The sequence below is a fragment of the Sycon ciliatum genome, chromosome 1 (assembly GCF_964019385.1).
Source record: "Sycon ciliatum chromosome 1, ocSycCili1.1, whole genome shotgun sequence".
In the NCBI taxonomy this organism is placed as follows: Eukaryota; Metazoa; Porifera; class Calcarea; order Leucosolenida; family Sycettidae; genus Sycon; species Sycon ciliatum.
The window spans coordinates 27817664-27835658 of NC_088643.1; the positions used below are offsets into that span (position 1 = coordinate 27817664).

Here is a 17995-nt window from a genome sequence, read left to right on the forward strand (position 1 = left end):
TCTCGCAGTTTGGTAGTGTCTGATGTGGCATCCGTGAAGTACTCATTCAGGGTGGTCATGTCTTGATCGATGATTGCATTCTTATCGTGGACCGGCTTGGCTGCCGTCAAGTTTCTGACGTTTGATGACGGCATCTAGAGTGGTGTTGCCCATGTTAAAAGCAGGGTCCTTGAATACATTTATTGGTCTGTAGTACACTTGCAATTGCCAGTGAATTGCACTGCGAAATCCTTGTGAACTACTCTGTTAATACGCATGGCCATCTTGTGTTCACAACTCAACATATGCATGCTCCGAGGCACTTGGAATGGCTTCTGCGCTGTCACACGTCAGATCGCGTCGTCTCTTGCTGGTTTGGCACCAGTTATTCAAAACCGACAGCCAGTATTTGTTCATGTTCTTGGTATTGTTTGGTACGCTGAGCAGAAAAGCACAACACATTTAGAAAATGAGGTCAGTTTTATACTAAACACAAGTACGAATGTGCATATACAAGTACACACTATTGCATGTATATTTAGGTGCAAGCGCGAACTGAATATGGTATGCAGTCATTGCTTTCTTTTTTAAAGCCAAATTTGTCCAGATAATCCGAATAGGTCAAGCTAATTAGTCAAAATGGATCAAATTGAAATAAGAAGTCCGCAAAGTTCTTCCTCCAAAGCGTAGGCAACTTTCACGGAGCGCTCTTTTTTGACGACTGCACATCTTTTCTCACCAGAAAACAGGGTAAGTTCAGCACGTTCAGAAACATTGCACTGAACAAAAATAGTCCCACTCGTCAAAGTCGGTTTTTAAATAAATTCGCGCCGACCGTTTTATAACGGTAGGCCTGAATTTTTATGGACAAAAATCCGCTGCAGGGTTTGTATGCAGTAGATACCACATGCAAATTCGGTATGGGAACTGGGAACCAATGCACAGGGAATTAAATGAATATAAACCCAGCAAGGGATACATGTACACAGTAGGTATCGGTTATAGCGTGGGTGTTTGAAAAACGACGTTCTATTATTGTCGCCGATATTTCTTACACGCGATAAATCAAGTGTGACATAGCACGTGCATGTGGGCAGAAGTAGGAAGGCCATCATTATGCATGCAACGTATCGCTGCTGTACATGCGGGTGTTCGTAGTCACATAAGCTTACAATGTGGCGTTGCAATGCGAGTCGGATCAGAACTGCATTGGACAGATGTTATTACTACAGGCGACAGGCGTACTAATCTGGCATGCACTTTGTACTAATCTGGCATGTTTTGCTACACAAAGTCCATTCTTAGGACCGATATATTCTACTATGCGATAACATTGCTTGTAAGAATAAATGTGCACTTGAAAGTTCTAGGGGTCAAACGGGTGTACCTTTAACTAACGAACCGGGTAATTTTCTTAACGGGCGGGTTAGCGGGTACCCTTTAGCAGCCATATTATTTTTTTGCGCATTTCTCACATAATTTTTTTGTATATATTCTCAGGTTGTATTTTGATACCACATTATGATTCGCAATTGATTCGTGTCTCATAATAATATTATGGCAATGAAGGTTCCAACCGGCCAAGTGAATGTCATCCGTACATTTGCCCATGTACATAACTTCACAGGCAGTTACAATCGTACATGGTCCTAGTGCTACATGTATTTTGATACATGTACGCAAATCAACTGCAGATCGATGTGATTCAAGCCATGCCAGGACCGAGTAGTTAAAGGGGAAGTATACCCTAAAATCAAATTTTCACCAGTTGTAGTCTTCTGGGTGCTGAGTCGAATGGTCTTGGTCCGAGGAAGCTGCGACGCTCCCTTCCTTCTTTTTTCCCAATCGAACCCGCGCACTTCCACCGAAACTGGGTGACTGCGCCCTACTAGATGGGGATTTGTATGCAAAATCTCGCTAAAAGTGCTATGTCGTTCTTATAAAAGCACGGATGACCGTGATTGGCCCATATGTTGTAGTCTTTTGGACGCTGAGTCGACTGGCTTTGGTCCGAAAAGGCTGCGATGCAGCGTTCCTCCTTTATTCCCAATCGAACATGGTTGAACAAGTGGTCACGTGCTCCTGGGTGCCCAAATCACCTGGTCACCGCGCCAGCAGGCGACAACTTTCACACCAAGGTTCAACTCGTGTGACAGGACTGCACCCAAAAAAGGTCAAACAGGCTAGTAAGTTGTACCCTGCAGGCACGGTGACCAGGTGACTGGTGTACGCAGGAGCACGTGACCGCTTGTTCAACCATGTTCGATTGGGAATAAAGGAGGAACGTTGCATCGCAGCCTTTTCGGACCAAAACCAGTCGACTCAGCGTCCAAAAGACTACAACATATGGGCCAATGGCGGTCATCCGTGCTTTTATAAGAACGAAATGGCGCTTTTAGTGACATTTTGCATACAAATCCCCATCTAGTAGGGCGCAGTCACCCAGTTTCGGTGGAAGTGCGCGAGTTCGATTGGGAATAAAGGAGGAAGGGAGCGTCTCAGCTTCCTCGGACCAAGACCATTCGACTCAGCACCCCGAAGACTACAACTGGTGAAAATTTGATTTCAGGGTATACGTCCCCTTTAAGCAAAACTTCCGTGATCTCGCGCAATTCTATTTGCTATGTTCGCAGAGAACTGGTACTCTTCGCATTCAGAAGATGTTCGCGCCCATAGCTAGCTGGGGTGCCTGACACAGCTGATGTGCTGCTGGCCAGCTAGCTGCTAGTGCTAGCTCGTTGAACTTGTGAAACGAATCTTCACAAATCCGTAATCTTGTATGCAATATTTCGAACTACTTTTCAACTAAACCGAGCTCATCGATTGCAGGAACAAACTACAATCAGTATCATAGCTACCACCTACGGACATCCCCGTGTGTGACACTCCAACTGGTCACTCAGCCTGGTGACACAAGTTCATCTTCAAGTACTGTGGCAGGTTCGATGTCGGAGAACCATCGTAACTTTCTAGTAACTCAGCTGCCACCTCGAACGAGTTTTAAGTCTTGCATTTTCTCACATCACAATAAAAAACCTTCAGTACGAGGATCTTTACTTGCACTAGAGTGGAGAGAACGACTGTCTTTCAGCCTGCTCCTGCCTGGCAAAGTCGAAAGCGGGAATGCACAGGAAAAAGGAAAAGAGTATCCGCACTCCTTTTTTTGAGTCTTGGCATACGATAGGATCATCGAATTCCAACTTTTCAACTTTTTTTTACAAACGGGTACCCTTTTACTAATGGTACCTGAGATTAACGGGCGGGTACCCGGTACACCCGTTTGACCCCTACTTGAAACCCATGTTATGATTATGAAAACATGAGAGTTGAGAGTTCATTCTTGTAGGCAGTATATTCTTTTACACGACCACACTATAACCGATACGCACTGTATACTGGCTCAGATAACCGTGGCTAGACGAGCGCTGATTGGCTGAAAGCAGGCTCTCCGTACTGTAGACCCCCCCCCCCCCCCTCTCTCTAATTCCCGTCCCCTGTCGAATTTCTACCTGTGAAGCGACCTTAGCGTATACGTCAACATACAGTGTTGAACTGACGCATGTGCCAGTGCAGGTATACCTGTGGATGAAAATGTGCACAATCCAGCAAGGCAAGCCTGATCTTTTTTTGTAGTTGCACATAGTATTGCACTTTAGATAGAGCCTTGATCTAATTCCCGCCCCCTGTTGAAAAACCAGGGAAGCGACATGGGGGTGGGGGATCAACGGTACTTCATGGTACAACCATAGCTTTTGTCAGTGAAACCGATTACCGTCAAAGTCCGTAAATAAGTACGTACTTACTTTCAAATTTAGTGGTCACACCCGTACTAACTTTCGGGCGGGTACTGATTTTCGGGCACGAACTAACTTTCGGACCTGACTTGTGTGTAGTGGAGAAGTCATTTTCATGTAGATGTACATGCTACGTGCTGCATGTGCGCATCGTACCGGTACTTATTTCGGGCAGTATGTTTTTCGGGCTTGACTTGACTTCAACACACAGAGTCAAAAGAATGAAGGGGGTATTTATTTCAGGCAGTTATTTTACGGGCTTTTACGGTCGTCTCGATGAAACGAAAATGGCCTTTTGGCGCTTGTGTCGAGGCCTCTGCTTTCCTTGTAAATATCTTGGAAAAAGCCGAAGAGCTCATCTTTCCAATGCGACAATCACCAAAGAGCTTTGATGTGGCATTGCAGAGATAATTTTCTGTGTGTGCGTGTGCGTTTGTGTGTGTGTGTGTGTGCGTGTGTGTGCATGTATGTGTGTGTGCGCATGCGTGTGTGCATGTGTGTGTGTGTGTGTGTATGTGTGTATGTGTGTGTGTGAACGTGTAAACGTGTGTGTGTGTGTGTGTGTGTGTGTGTGTGTGTAAACGTGTGCATGTGGGCACGGGTGTGCTTGTGTGCATGCGTACTTGTTTCAATTGTACAGTGCTCCCTGGCTATTTGTGGTTACTAGTGCCACTCTGGGGTTACTCTGCAATTGTGCTGCTCTTACTATGGGCCTTGCCGAACAGCTTCAGCGCTGGAGAAGTGGCCATGGTTGGACAGGGCATCTTTCTTCTGTTTTTTGATGTCTCACTCCAGACCTTGAGGCAGGTTGGTATGAACATGTTGCTGTTCGGTACCATTTTGCCATTATGCATGCACAATGATTCAAAGAATGGATACGGATAGGTGCAGCAGCTGTCATCAAGTCTGGGAAATCATCTAGTTACACATCAGAGGTTGCCTTCGAAATGAATTACATGTGCGTATAGTGCGTGCATGTCTGTTCCATTAGGCACTGCATTTGCCTTTGGATTATTCCGGGTGCTGTTGTTAGTGCCCTTGGGGACAGAGATGGATATAAAACTACGTTTGCATCCTCAATTTCTGAGTGCTGGCATGGCGGCTGTACAGCACAATCATGTGCATTGCTGTGCTCTGCCATACCCCCGCTCTGTACCTTGTCTTTCTGCATTGCCAACTTTTGCTATCTTTCCGATGTGTTTGACTTTCACTTTCGGGCCCTTTCCCATATATAGTAGCTATGTCAGTGAAATATGTACCTCTCCTTATTGGAAAGATTGCTTTTCAAAATAAGGATTATTATTCTTGCAATGTACAAGCAACTTCTCCAGTGTCTTTGTGCTCGGGGGTTTGGAATTCAGCATATGTCATCCATTTGGAGTGACAATTTCCTTAGAGCAGAAAGAGCATCGCAGGCGGGCACTGCTAAGACTTCCGAACATGCCTTCATTTTTTATACCACCCCTGCCCAGGTCCGGACTAATGCATTTGTGCAGTAGAACAACCGGTCCCACAAGTTCCATGTTTGCCTTGAGGATACCTAGCTGTGCAGGTGTATGGGAATTTTTTTTAACCTCCCTTGCACCCTCACTCTTCTCTAACTTTGTGTATTGTCCTCTTTGTTTTCAGCTGCATCTGATGGATGTTCCAAAGATGTTCGTTTATGATAGGAATTTGAGTAGTTTGGCAGCAGAGGTGAGCTCAAATTCTTCCTTGTTGGGCATTAGCTTTACTTTCAATTTAGCGAAAGCCTGCTTCTATGACATAAGCTTAACTGGCTGAGAGCGAATTTACATGATGGCAAAAATCATCCCGTGTGTGAACTATGAAGTAAAGTTTGGCGGAGCTTATGCAGCGAGCTATACCAGAATTAGCCTGTTGCCGTGAGGTGGCTGGGGAATGGCATGCCGAGAGATGCTGACGCATGTTGTATACTATTTTCGATGGAGTCTAGGAGAATTATCGGGTATGGACACACAACTGGTCACGACCGAGGAAAAAGTAGTAAAAACTGTAAAGATGTTTAAAAAATGTTCTGGGTGGGATGTGCCTTCTTGCCCTGCTCGATCGCATGCTCATTGTGTCAATTGATTTTCGGTTTCCCACTCCGCTGGCATGCTCTCTGTTGTGTTCGGCCTACAAGCCACGCAGGGGTACATTGGAGGACAAGACAAGGACTGATTCATTTACATTGAGCATGCGCATAAATAAATTAATAATTATAATACAGATGATAGGCAGTATGGAGAGTGACAATGCTGCGACAATCAGATGATAGACAGTATGGAAAGAGACAATGTTGCGACAATCAATACACTACACTCTTGGGATCACACACCTCTCTTTCTGGTGGCGTCAGTCCCATCGTGTAAATCTGCCTGTCTGTCTGTGTACAAGAGGAGAGCAGCCGAACCGTTTAACGAGGGGACTGAGCTGGATACTAAAGCTGTGTTCACAACTGGCGCGTGTACGCGGTACGCTTGCTGTTCATGCGTGCCCAAACGCGCGCTCAGGCTTTCACAAGAAACAGCAATCCGAGTCGTATTTAGCGCGTGCGACACCTTCGAGTACTAATTTTTTGACCCCGCCAGTCAAGGTGACTGGCCTGTACGCTGGTACGCGCCTGATACGCGCTGAAAATTCCAACATGTTGGAAGTTCCATTTCGGCGCGTTTCCGTACGCCCCAAAAGCCAGCAAAAATACGCACAAACGCGTGGTTTCACGCGTACACGCGCCAGTTGTGAACACAGCTTAACGTGTCGGCCAGTGTTGGTCTTCTTCAGGAGGAAGAAGAAGAAGACCAGTTTGGGTTGTGGCAAGACTTTTCAACTCTTGCCTGCAGTGGTGTCCCGACAGAACTTCATGTAGACATCAATTTGTGCGATATGTTGTACATGTGATTTCCGCCACTTGTACCAAGGTGTCAACATGTCACATGTCTGCTCGCACGACTTTGTAGGTACATGATCAAATGGCGGAATGTCAACCACGGAAATGTCTGAAAACACGCGTACATCACGCATTGCATCATAAAAAGGAGGTCCACTTGAAACTCTGTCTGGATAACACTGATATGGGAGATTAGCAGCTCTTGACGCTCTTGTGGGGTATGTTCTCTTCTTGGTTCTAGAGTAGGGGTGAAACGAGTATCTATTTTGACCAATCGATCACTCATTCATAATATTCGATCGAGTATCCGATTATTTCGAGTATTTTATCAAAATTCAAAAGCGCTAGATTTGTGAGTTCTCGACCAATTCGGAAGAAATTATCTGTGAACATAGAACAAAAGTCGCAAACGTCTTGTACAGAGTGTAAGTATGATTTACAGCCCGAGTACAAGCGAGTACAACGGCAATACCAGCTGATACATGACCGAACGGCGTCAGCCGTGAGGTCATGTATCCCACAAGGCATGTTCAAGTTCAGTTGACTGTGCATGCGGAGGTACACGTACACGTGTTTGTGGTTTTGAAAATTAGTTTATTTCTTTACAACATTGATAGTGATGTGATTCGTGATTGTACACGAAGAATAGGAACACACCTGGAAAACACTAGCGCCTTGCTGGGTCTCCAGTTTGTTGAGCTCTTCGGCGGAGCAGCTGCTGATCAGGGCATCGATGTCCAGGCACTCATCAGGTTGGACGGCTTGGGCCGCGACAGGTTCGGAATACATCGGCGGCTGGAACAACAGGTCCAGGTCGATTCCGGCAAGCTCGGGATGTAAGTCGGTCGTGCTTGCACTGCTTGGGCCGTCGAGCAATGATGCTGCCTTGAGCTTGTCACATCCAGACGGCCTGTTGTAATGGGTTAGTGACTGTTGGCACTTGTGTCCCGATACACCCATTATCGTTGAAGGGGACACACTCTGACGGCACATTTCAGTGATCGTGGATGCTCTCACTGAGTGATTGGTGTTTCGTTGAGACAATGAACACTTAACAGACAATATTCTCATGAGACCACCCAGCGTATTCTTGCCAACAGGCTTGCCATTGTACCAGATCTGTGCTTCAGTTGTAGCTTTTTTCTTGACTTGTTGAAACAGCCTTGTCCTGCCAGATGACGAGGTTGGCAGCTTGCTCACCAGCAGTTTAAATGCCTTGACGTGAGCAGGATTTACAATGCGCCCATCAGACACACTGTCAGATGTGCCGATCGAACCTTGATGGTTCTTAGACTTTATGGAAGTTGTCATTTTGATGTACTCACCAAATTCTGTGTCGTGGCAAACTTCAAAATCCTCCGCACACATGTCAGACTGACACTCTCGACCACGTAAACGAAACTGTTTGGTGATTGCAAACCACACCGTCTCCGCCAGTGCGATAGGGTCGGTCTCGTAGTTTGCGAGGAAATAGGAATTTAGTTTTGCCTGATCCTCGTGACAAATGGCATCTTTGTGGTTGACTTCCTTGAGGTTGCCATCTTCTTGATAAAGGCATTTAGAGCAATATTTGCTTGCTGGAACTCTTTGTCCGTGATGATGTTGATTGTGCGTTGATGTTCTGTTAGCTGATGTAGAATTGCGGCACGAAATGAAATCAGGCTCGCCTTGCTATACAATTTTTTCCCATTTTTTGTTCGAATCCCGACGTATGCGTGCTTCAAAACGCCTACAAGGTCCAATGCTGATACCGTTGCCAGATCACAGGAGATCTTTCGAGTTCGGCAATACTCGCCCGGGACGACGAGCCATTTCTTGGTGGTGGCGGATGTGTTCCGGTTTTTGGTATCGGAGATCATTTTTTCAATGTCTTCATCAGTGATCTCGAACTGACAGGCCTCAACGCTCGCGTTCTCTTCACTGACTTCACCATTTGAGCTACTACCAGTATGGGCATCTTCCAACAAATTTGGAGCTGGTTTGTCTTGTAAGTTATCCTTTTCCGGATTTACATCAGTATCACCACGTATCAAAACTGTAACCTACACAAGGTAAGTGGATTTGGCATACTGTGAATGCGCATGCGTGAGCGAGCAGATTCAGCGGGCAATAAACCGGTCAATACGCAGAATTCCTGCCCGCAGCTGTGCGGGCAATATCAAGAAATACAGACCGCTTGCGGAGGGCGCTGATTGGCCGTAGTACGGACAACCCTCACGTGACATGCAATAAAGTAACGATTTTCACCAGTACTTTCATTATCTCATAACAAACTAACGTTACTTGCCGTCGTGATCGCATCGTCCAAGTCATAAAATACTGACTCAAAGCGCATGCATACCAGTCGATGAGCGGTACAACAGAAGTTTTTGAAAACTACAGTTGCGCTCACTGAAATCCGATCCAACGTGCAAAGCTGGCGCCCTCAGCTTCCACGGCCCTTGACGCCCTGGAAGTGGAATGAATGCAGCTGGACGTACACATGTACGCATACAATGATGTAATCGGAACTGATCCAGGGCGCCAGCTTTGTACTTTGGGTCGGATTTCAGTGAGCGCAACTGTAGAATGCCAATACTAAAAAAATATTAAAAAATGGTCGAGTGCAAAATTTCGAACGAATACTCGAATATTCGAACTAATCGTTTCACCCCTATTCTAGAGTCTTGTGAAATGGTCGGGGTGGGGGCAGTCACTTCCTTTTTGTATACTAGTTTTTTTTAGGATCAAGTGGTGGTTCGTCATCGTTGTGGTCACCGACTACCCTCTGTATGTTGGTCCGTCTGTCTGTGTGTCTGACTGGCTGACTGACTGACTGACTGTCTGTCTGTCTGACTGACTGTCTATTTGTCTGTCCAACTTCTCATCCTGTTCCACACTAAGGTAATGGTCACGTATTCGTTGATGGTGGGAGTGGTCATTGTTTGGCCTTGGACATCAGCTCTATCATCACCATGGTGCCTTCGTCATCTCCAGTGAGTGAGTCGTGAATACTAGCTGTATGACTCTCTGTGTGACTCTGATGGCCTAGCCCTGTTTTGCCAACTGAGCCTCATATCCGTGTGACTCTGGTGGCCTCATATCCGTGTGACTCTGGTACTCATATCCGTGCACATATTTTTGGAAGATTAAACTTTTATTGGATGATCCCCAGTGTGGATGTAGGTTGAATTATCTTAGATGATAAAAGGAATATTGAATATGGAAGAAAGTGATAAAGGAACTCTGTAGAATTGGTGCAATCCCAGCACAAACATTGTTTGCTGTTGTATGGTGCGTGCGTGCGTGCGTGCGTGCGTGTGTGGAAGGGGGGGGGGGGGGGGCATGCGTGCATGCGTGTTTGTACTCATGACTGTGTACTATACATGCCTTTATTGTGAAACAGGCTGCTCATGTCATCACATAAACGCTGGTCAATAGTTCTAATGTGCTGGTTAGCAGCATCGATTGTGTTCTTCCTGGCTCCGTGGATGCAATTGGTGATGAACGTGAACATTGTACTGTGGACGTTCCGTTTTTTATTCAGCCTGACTCGAGTAAGTTGCATATTTGGGGTTACTTATGTTGTGTGTGTGTGGGGGGGGGGGGGGGGGGCATCGCACTCCTAGATGTCTTTGCAAAGCCCTGGCTAGTCTCATCCAGTCTCGGCTTCAAATTCTGGCTAGTGATTTTCTCCCAGAGTCCCAATGCAGTTTTCGGCGAGGCAGATCCTGCACAGACATGGTATTCAGTGTGCGACAGCTGCTTGAAAAAGCAATTGAGTACACAGCCAAGGGCTTCTTCGCCTTTATCGACTAAAGGGGAAGTTCACCCTAAAATGGAAACTTCGCGACTTGTAGCGAAAATGCACTGATTCCAATGGTGAAGGTCCCAGGTTGATCGGAGCAGCCGTTCCCGAGTTGTACCAGCTTGAAGTTTGCACTAAATTTGGTGACATCATGATGACTTGCCCAGACTAGGCCGGATTTATGACGTCAGAGAGATAAATAGACTTTGTATACATGTACGGAAGTAGATGGGGAAAACATTTCTTTCTTGTTTCTCTGCGACAATGAATTTAATACTAGAATTTTTTCCAGTCGGGCTACCGGTAGGGTGCCATATGTCCCATACCGAAGTTTGAAATACATCCGACTTCTTTGGGATACTGGAGAGCCAAAATACTGAAATTTCCACATATACTCCCATGCAAAGTCTATCTCTCTGACGTCATAAATCCGGCCTAGCCTGAGCAAGTTAATGACGTCATCATGATGTCACCAAATTTAGTGCAAACTTCAAGCTGGTATAACTCGGGAACGGCTGCTCCGATCAACCTGGGACCTTCACCATTTGAATCAGTGCAATTTTTGCTACAGGTTGTGAAGTTTTCATTTTAGGGTGAACTTCCCCTTTGAAAAAGAAAGAAGGAAGCCTGCGGCTCCGTACCCCGTGAGTGTCTGTGGCAAGTGCTGTCCCGTGCTGACGTCCCACCTCCAATGCTTGCAGTTATCCAGTCGTTTCACCACGAGACGTCTGTGGTATTAGGGAGGTTTCGCTCTACGGAATTACGTATGAAAATAACGTAGGAACTGCACGGCATTTTCATACGTAAAAATCAGAGCAGTTGGGTTTCGCTCTACTTGATTTCTCCACGACTGCTAAACATGCGTCGTTTCTTTGGAGACACGTTGGCTGCATGCGCCCACCGCATGCACCATGAACCGAAACCGCGTTTTCCATTATATTTTGCGCGTGGTGTACGGTGTGTGTACCTTGTGTTTCGCGCGGCTTGAACGTTGCCATGGACAAACGTGGAAAATGCGAAAAAATATTTCGAAAAGTCCTACGGAGGACCCAACGTAGGAAACAGCTTTCCTACAGAAATCCGTAGAGAGATTTACGTATGAAAGTTGCCCTCGCTCCCCGGCGCGTACGACATTCGGATTTTCATACGTAATTATGTAGAGCGAAACCTCCCTATTGTGTGTAAGCGGCACGGAAGTTGACCCATTCAGCGTCACCAATGGCCTACTGCAAGGCTGCACCATATCCCCCCCCCCCCCCCCAAATCTTGTTCAATATAGTGCAAGCAGTCGCCACCAAATCCAAATGCCAGTAGAGTGTCAGGGGCATACCTGGTGCTGGCTTTGAGTTCACTATCACTACGGCGAAGGCCTCTCTATCAAAAGTCAATGACTCATGCCGAACGGATTCATCCACCACTGCTCTGGAGGCGCAGTTTTCGGACGACTCTTCTCTGTTTGCTACGTCGCGTGCTGGTGTGAGCCCTGGAGCTGTTCCACTGGGCAGAAGCTGAATTTGGCCTCTCAGTGAGCGTATGGTGTTTTACGTCAACCATGACGGCTACAATGGCCAACCAGACACAACGAAGCAAGTTGGGGCCAAAGAGAAAGTTTATTTCTTTCCATGCGAAAATATAATACAGGGGCCATTTTTACGAAAAATGATTTATATACACAAAACGCATGTACATATGTACGAAGTCACTACATTACACCCCCACCAGAGATGAAGCCGAGAGCAGTTGAAGAACGCCAAACGGAAATGATCTTGGAAAGGAAAAGAAAGAGTGAGCGAAGCGTACAAAGCGGAAAGACGGGAAAGAAAAATACACTGTACAAAGAGAAAAAATATGCGCTGCATGTGGAATACCGTTGTGTATGACACGTGGACACAAGATCCAAAACAAGGTAGACAAATGCAGGAAAGGGAAAGAGGAAACACGCGTGACAGAGGTGGAAGAACATGCCAGAGGCAGTCTAGAGAAAGAAAGTAGAGAAAGGAACAAGGGAAACGTACGCGTGACAGCGGAGGACGGATCTTGATCTTGTCAGAGGCGGCTGCGGGCTGGGAGATCGTGGTTGTTGATCGGCGGATTGGCGGATGGTGGGCCGGTGAGGTCGTGGGCTTGGGCGCCTGCTCAATCTGGGCCACGGAGGTCGAAGGCACGATGGGCCTGCTCCATGCCATCCATAAAGCACTAATAACTCCGACTCAGCGCAGTGTCAGGGGTCACCAATTATGGTGTTTTTACGTCAACCATGACGGCTACAATGGTCCACCAGACCACAACGAAGTAAGTTGGGGCCAAAGAGAAAGTTTATTTCTTTCCATGCGAAAATATAATACAGGGCCATTTTTACGAAAAATGATTTATATACACAAAACGCATGTACATATGAAGTCACTACAAGCATAGTGAAAACGAAGTTCTTGGTTGTCAGAGAAGGTGTTACTGCCGCTGACCGGGCGCCAATGTGGCTGGCCAGTAGGCAGGGAACATGCGTCCGTTGTTATTGCAGAAGAAGCAGCACCAGTACTCGCCACCACAGCAGGCACTGCACTTGATTGATTCAGTAGCAGAAGACTTGTCCCCATCCAGAACGGCGCCCATGCTATCCTGCTGATGGTCCGTTGTCCACGAGTAATTCCTCAGGCTCATCGGATTCCGACGTCCCGTCACAGACAAGATGTGGCGCTCTGAAACTCCCATAGCTGAGAGCCGTTGACCAGCAGTGGCACGAACAGAATGATTCGTGTATATACGAGACAGTTCACACTACTTGCATACAGCTTGCATCATTGTACCGAGTGTGTTCTTCCCAAGGGGGACAGTTCGCGATCCATACTTTCTCGCCCCTCTTCAGGTTTGACTTGGGCCGTTGAAAGAGTGCATCACAGTCTGGATTTAAATGCTCCAGCAGAAATTTGATTGAAAAAACTTGGTCGCCATCTTGGATTCGGCCAGAGGTTGGAGCATCGTACTTGTCAACAAAGCCGCCAGCGTGATTCTTTGTTGCAAGGACGACGGCCTTTTCTCTCGCTCTTTCTTGTTCTCATCTTGACGAAACACCGAATCAAATTTCTTGATACTCCGCTGCAGCTCTCGCCTGCGCAGAGAGAAATGAAGAGAGATGGAGAACCACACTTACTGATTCAGAACATCTGGCTCCTTGGGTCGCATGAACAGGTCCATTATCTTGGCAAAGTCGGCATCACGAATAAATTCCTTGTGCTGGACGGGGCGCAGCTTTCCTTCTCTCTTGTTCTTTTTCAACACGGCGTCCATTGCTTTGTTAGAAGCTTGAAATGCTGCATCTTTGATGATGTTCGAGCTCCTGATGTCACCAAAATGTCGAGCATTTGCAGCTCTGAGACACAACGTACTACTGCGTTGGTAGTGCTTTATCTATGCGCTTTGCCTTGACGTACAGCTTAGGTAATACAGTTCACGAATCCTCTCTTTGCATCTTTCCCTTCAAATCCTCTTTTGAACATGATTTTTCGTCGTGGGGAGACTCCTGAGCTGCATTGAATCGACGAAGAACTTGCGCCCAGCCCTTAGTAGCTGCTGCAGTGGCCGCGGGAGTGCTATCAGCCACCACTTCCAACACCGTAAATAAAGCCGTGACCGTATACCGCATTTCCCCAAATATAATTCACGCCTTTTTACACTTAAACTGGCAATACATAAGATCAATTGTGCACTCATAACAACAGCAAAAAATGAATAAAGTTTAGTTCCATAACGTTTTCTTGTGACTTTCATCAGTGGAACGCCGTCACATAAAAATGTAATAACTAAAACACACACTTATATACATGTAGGTAATATGGTTTCAGGTAGAAATACAGCAGCCAGCAAGTACAAAAAGCGAAATTTGCACCTTTCCAATGTGTGAATATAGTGTACTGTAAAAGCCATTATTCTAACGAGGCGCATATATAACGATTTCCCAAAATCGACTGGTTTACGTGTACCAAAGGTAACGGTCCTCACTTATTCTCAACGCTCAATAGGACAGTACATGTATCGATTTCTGTATAACGATTTCTATTTTTTACTCAGAGTTAGCATTTCGTTATGTATATATATGGCTTTTACAGTATGTGAGAAAGGTAAAAGAAAGAAAACGTATCACTCACACTCTTCAAGTAATACTCACGCACCATCACATTCATCCACACAGTATCACATTCATCTGCCACTATATTAGCGCTATGAGCTGAATTCTTATCACGCTGCTTTTCACACCCAACTCTTACTGACAGGGAGGTGGCCTTTATTAATGCTGGTTTGAGAGCTTGCACATCATTGTGAACCTGATGAAGGCAATTTGCCGAAACGTTGTAATAATTATTGTGAAATGAGTTGAATTATTGCAGTGTTAATGGAAGAGAGCGTGTGGGCTCTACTCTTAAGCCACGTTTGTGGGGTGCGGCTTATACTCCAGTGCGGCTCATACTCCGGAAAATACGGTAACTTCAAGGGCAGAGAAGGTGGTGTGACTTACAATCGAGTGTGATATCCTACCTACGTGACTCTATTGAAACAATAATTATGGCTTAAAAAAAAGGGGGGAGGAGGAAGAGGGTGTGCGACTGATAACCGAGTGCGATTTAGAATCGGGGAAATAGGGTACTGGTGTTACGTGCACCTATTAGTACCTATTAGTACCTATTAGAACGAGGTCTGTCTCGTTGTCCAGGAAACGACCAATCAGCGACATTCCCGCCAAGGGCCTTATCAGAGTTTAAAGCCCGCTCAATCGTTTATTTACTACTCTTGATGACGCGTCGAGGGCCTTGGATTAGTTTAAAGCCCGCTGAATATACTCTAAACTGGTGCGTACAACTCCCTGTATGCATAATAGTACGGTGCAGATAATGAACTCTGCATAACGTGTACGGTGTACTACTAAAAGCTACGCAATTCAGAAGTGTGTATGGTTTTTGCCTCCCGTATTCTTTCACCTGTACGAATTTTCTTTGTCAACAGCTTGCGGAAACCTATAAAAACCGAAGATCAAAGTCATTAGAGTTATCGACAAGGGGCTCTCAAAGCCCCTAAATAGCTCCACAAGCTACATGTATGAATAAGAATGAAGCTCGCAATAAGAGCCCAGCATTTCATTTGCTTCCATTCTACTTTTAGTAGTCCTAAGTGGTGCTGAGTTACCATAACTTTCCAGAAGAAAATATTCTTTCATACCACACCAAGTCTCTCTGCACACAAACCACAAAACTACCCAATATAGTGGTACACACGCATAATGGAAGTGAGATAATGCATGTAACCTCGTTCTAAAATAGTTCGTGCATGGCAGGGAGGGTCTTATGGCTTGTTTGTGCCCTTCAGGGTAGCCCTCGGGCCTACGGCCCTCAGGCTAACCTGTCGGGCACTAACAAGCCATAAGGCCCTCCCTGCCATGCACTAACCTATAATTAGTACCTATTAGTACCTACTTGTATTAGTATAATTATTGTGGTTAAGACTCGGGTGGAGAGCCAAGGATTCATTTATTAGAAGAAAAGAGGACCAAAGAGCTACAAGTTGCGCTAGAATATCCACTAACACCACCAGTTACTTTACAATCAGCTCATGCGATAACATTGCACGACACTGACCACCGGTACTGACGTTCTACACCTAACTGGCAATCAGCTCTAGCTCGTCTCGGGTGCGCACTCTAACAGCCTTCCAACTTGGAAGGTACTAACGTTAAGTTATAGAAATAACATAAGGAGGGAAAGGTGAGCGCAACCAAGACAAGCACAAGCTGAAAGTCTCAGCTGCGAAGGACGTTGGCGGATGTACATGTATGCAGTTAGGTGTAGAACGTCAGTACCTGTCCGTTGGTCAGTGTCGTGCAATGTTATCGCATGCTGATTGTAAAGTAACTGGTGGTGTTAGTGGATATTCAAGTGTAACTTGTAGCTCTTTGGTCCTCTTTTCTTCTTATTAGTATATGGGAAAAGGTCAAAAGGGGGTTTGTCAACTGACAACCGCTCTATTTAGTTGCTATTCACTCTTTGGCGCATGCGCTGGATGAAAAATTCTTGTATTAGTGATGTCGAAAAAAATTATTACGTTTCAGGCCAGTCACCCGTAGTTGTCTCCTCCAGCGCATGCGCATTGTTAAAACTCCTTTCTCTGAAACGCCTCTTTGTATATTTAAAGTTGTCCCTGACATTTCCCATTGTTGTGTGACTTGTTTACCTTTTTGCAGGCGATGCTGTGTGGCTATTGGGCCATTTGCCTGGTGGTGGCATTTTTCCTGGTTCGACAAGGTTTTGTGCAACGAAAAATACTCCTTGCCAATAGGTAGGTGAATACGCGATGAAGATTTTGCATGGCACTGGTGTCGTTGCCTGTACAGGTCACATGATAGTCGCGTGCGTGCGTGTGCACGTGCATATATGCATGCATGGATGTGCGTGTGTGCAAGTATACAGGTGTGTTTATTAGGGGTGAAACGAGTATCTATTTTGACCAATCGATCACTCGTTCATAATATTCGATCGAGTATCTGATTATTTTGAGTATTTTATCAAAATTCAAAAGCACTAGATTTGCGAGTTCTCGACCAATTCGGAAGAAATTATCCGTGAACATAGAACAAAAGTCGCCAACGTCTTGTACAGAGTGTAAAGTAACGATTTTCATCAGTACTTTCATATCTCAGAACGTTACTTGCCGTGGTGATCGCATCGTCCAAGTCGTAAAATACTGACTCAAAGCCATGCATAACGCATGCATACCAGTGGACCAGCGGTACAACAAATGTTTTGGAAAAATACAATGCCAATACTAAAAAACAAAAAACAAAAATCAAAAAACAAAAAAACGATCGAGTGCAAAATTTCGAATACTCGCTCGTTTGAAATTTTCGAACGAATACTCGAATATTCGAACTAATCGTTTCACCCCTAGTGTTTATGCATGCATGGATGTGCGTATGTGCAAGTATACAGGTGTGTATTGAACTCAATAACACAGGCGCGTAGCTTTTCGCATTTTTGGCAAGGACTACAGATCTGTGTTGGCGCCATTAGGCTCCTCATCTCACAATTCTGCTGTTTTACTCCCTAGAGAACACAATACAACAATGGAGCCAGGCTAGTTTGTTACGACTCTGAGTTTCATGCCAGTGCAGCAGTCATCAGGCACCAAGTGTGTGTGTTTGGGGGGGGGGGGGGCTCAGAGTTGCAACAAACTAGCTCCGCCATCCAGCACTGAAGGGATGGGAGCTAGCACCTAGTCCGCATATGCATTCTCAAGGATTTCCCCAAAATAGCTTTTATAATGTTCATGTCTAACCATGATTTCCAGCCTTGGGCGTGTGTACACCTTTATGTCCATCTTTCTTGCTCTCCATCGTGGAGCGATCTGGAAAGTGCACATCTGAGGGAAGGGAGACCATCACTCACGTCGTTCCTAAGAACACTACAGTTCATATAGGAAAAAAGATGATCGTCATCCTACTTTTGACCATAGTCTTAGATGGGCTGAAGGTTGATCTTTACAGAATTGTTTGACAATGCAGTG

The 17995-nt window shown here is 45.7% G+C and overlaps 1 protein-coding gene across 2 annotated transcripts in view; it reads left to right on the plus strand.

The window, feature by feature from the left end:
* Positions 1 to 17995, plus strand: part of LOC135821453 (dolichol kinase-like) — a 63039-nt gene that overhangs the window by 23936 nt on the left and 21108 nt on the right. For both annotated transcript variants that reach the window (XM_065334498.1, XM_065334500.1), the window contains 5 exons: positions 4414 to 4580; positions 5403 to 5468; positions 9547 to 9638; positions 10049 to 10199; positions 16677 to 16771. In XM_065334498.1, coding sequence (XP_065190570.1) covers positions 4414 to 4580; positions 5403 to 5468; positions 9547 to 9638; positions 10049 to 10199; positions 16677 to 16771 — 571 coding nt within the window. The remainder of the gene's footprint in view (positions 1 to 4413; positions 4581 to 5402; positions 5469 to 9546; positions 9639 to 10048; positions 10200 to 16676; positions 16772 to 17995) is intronic.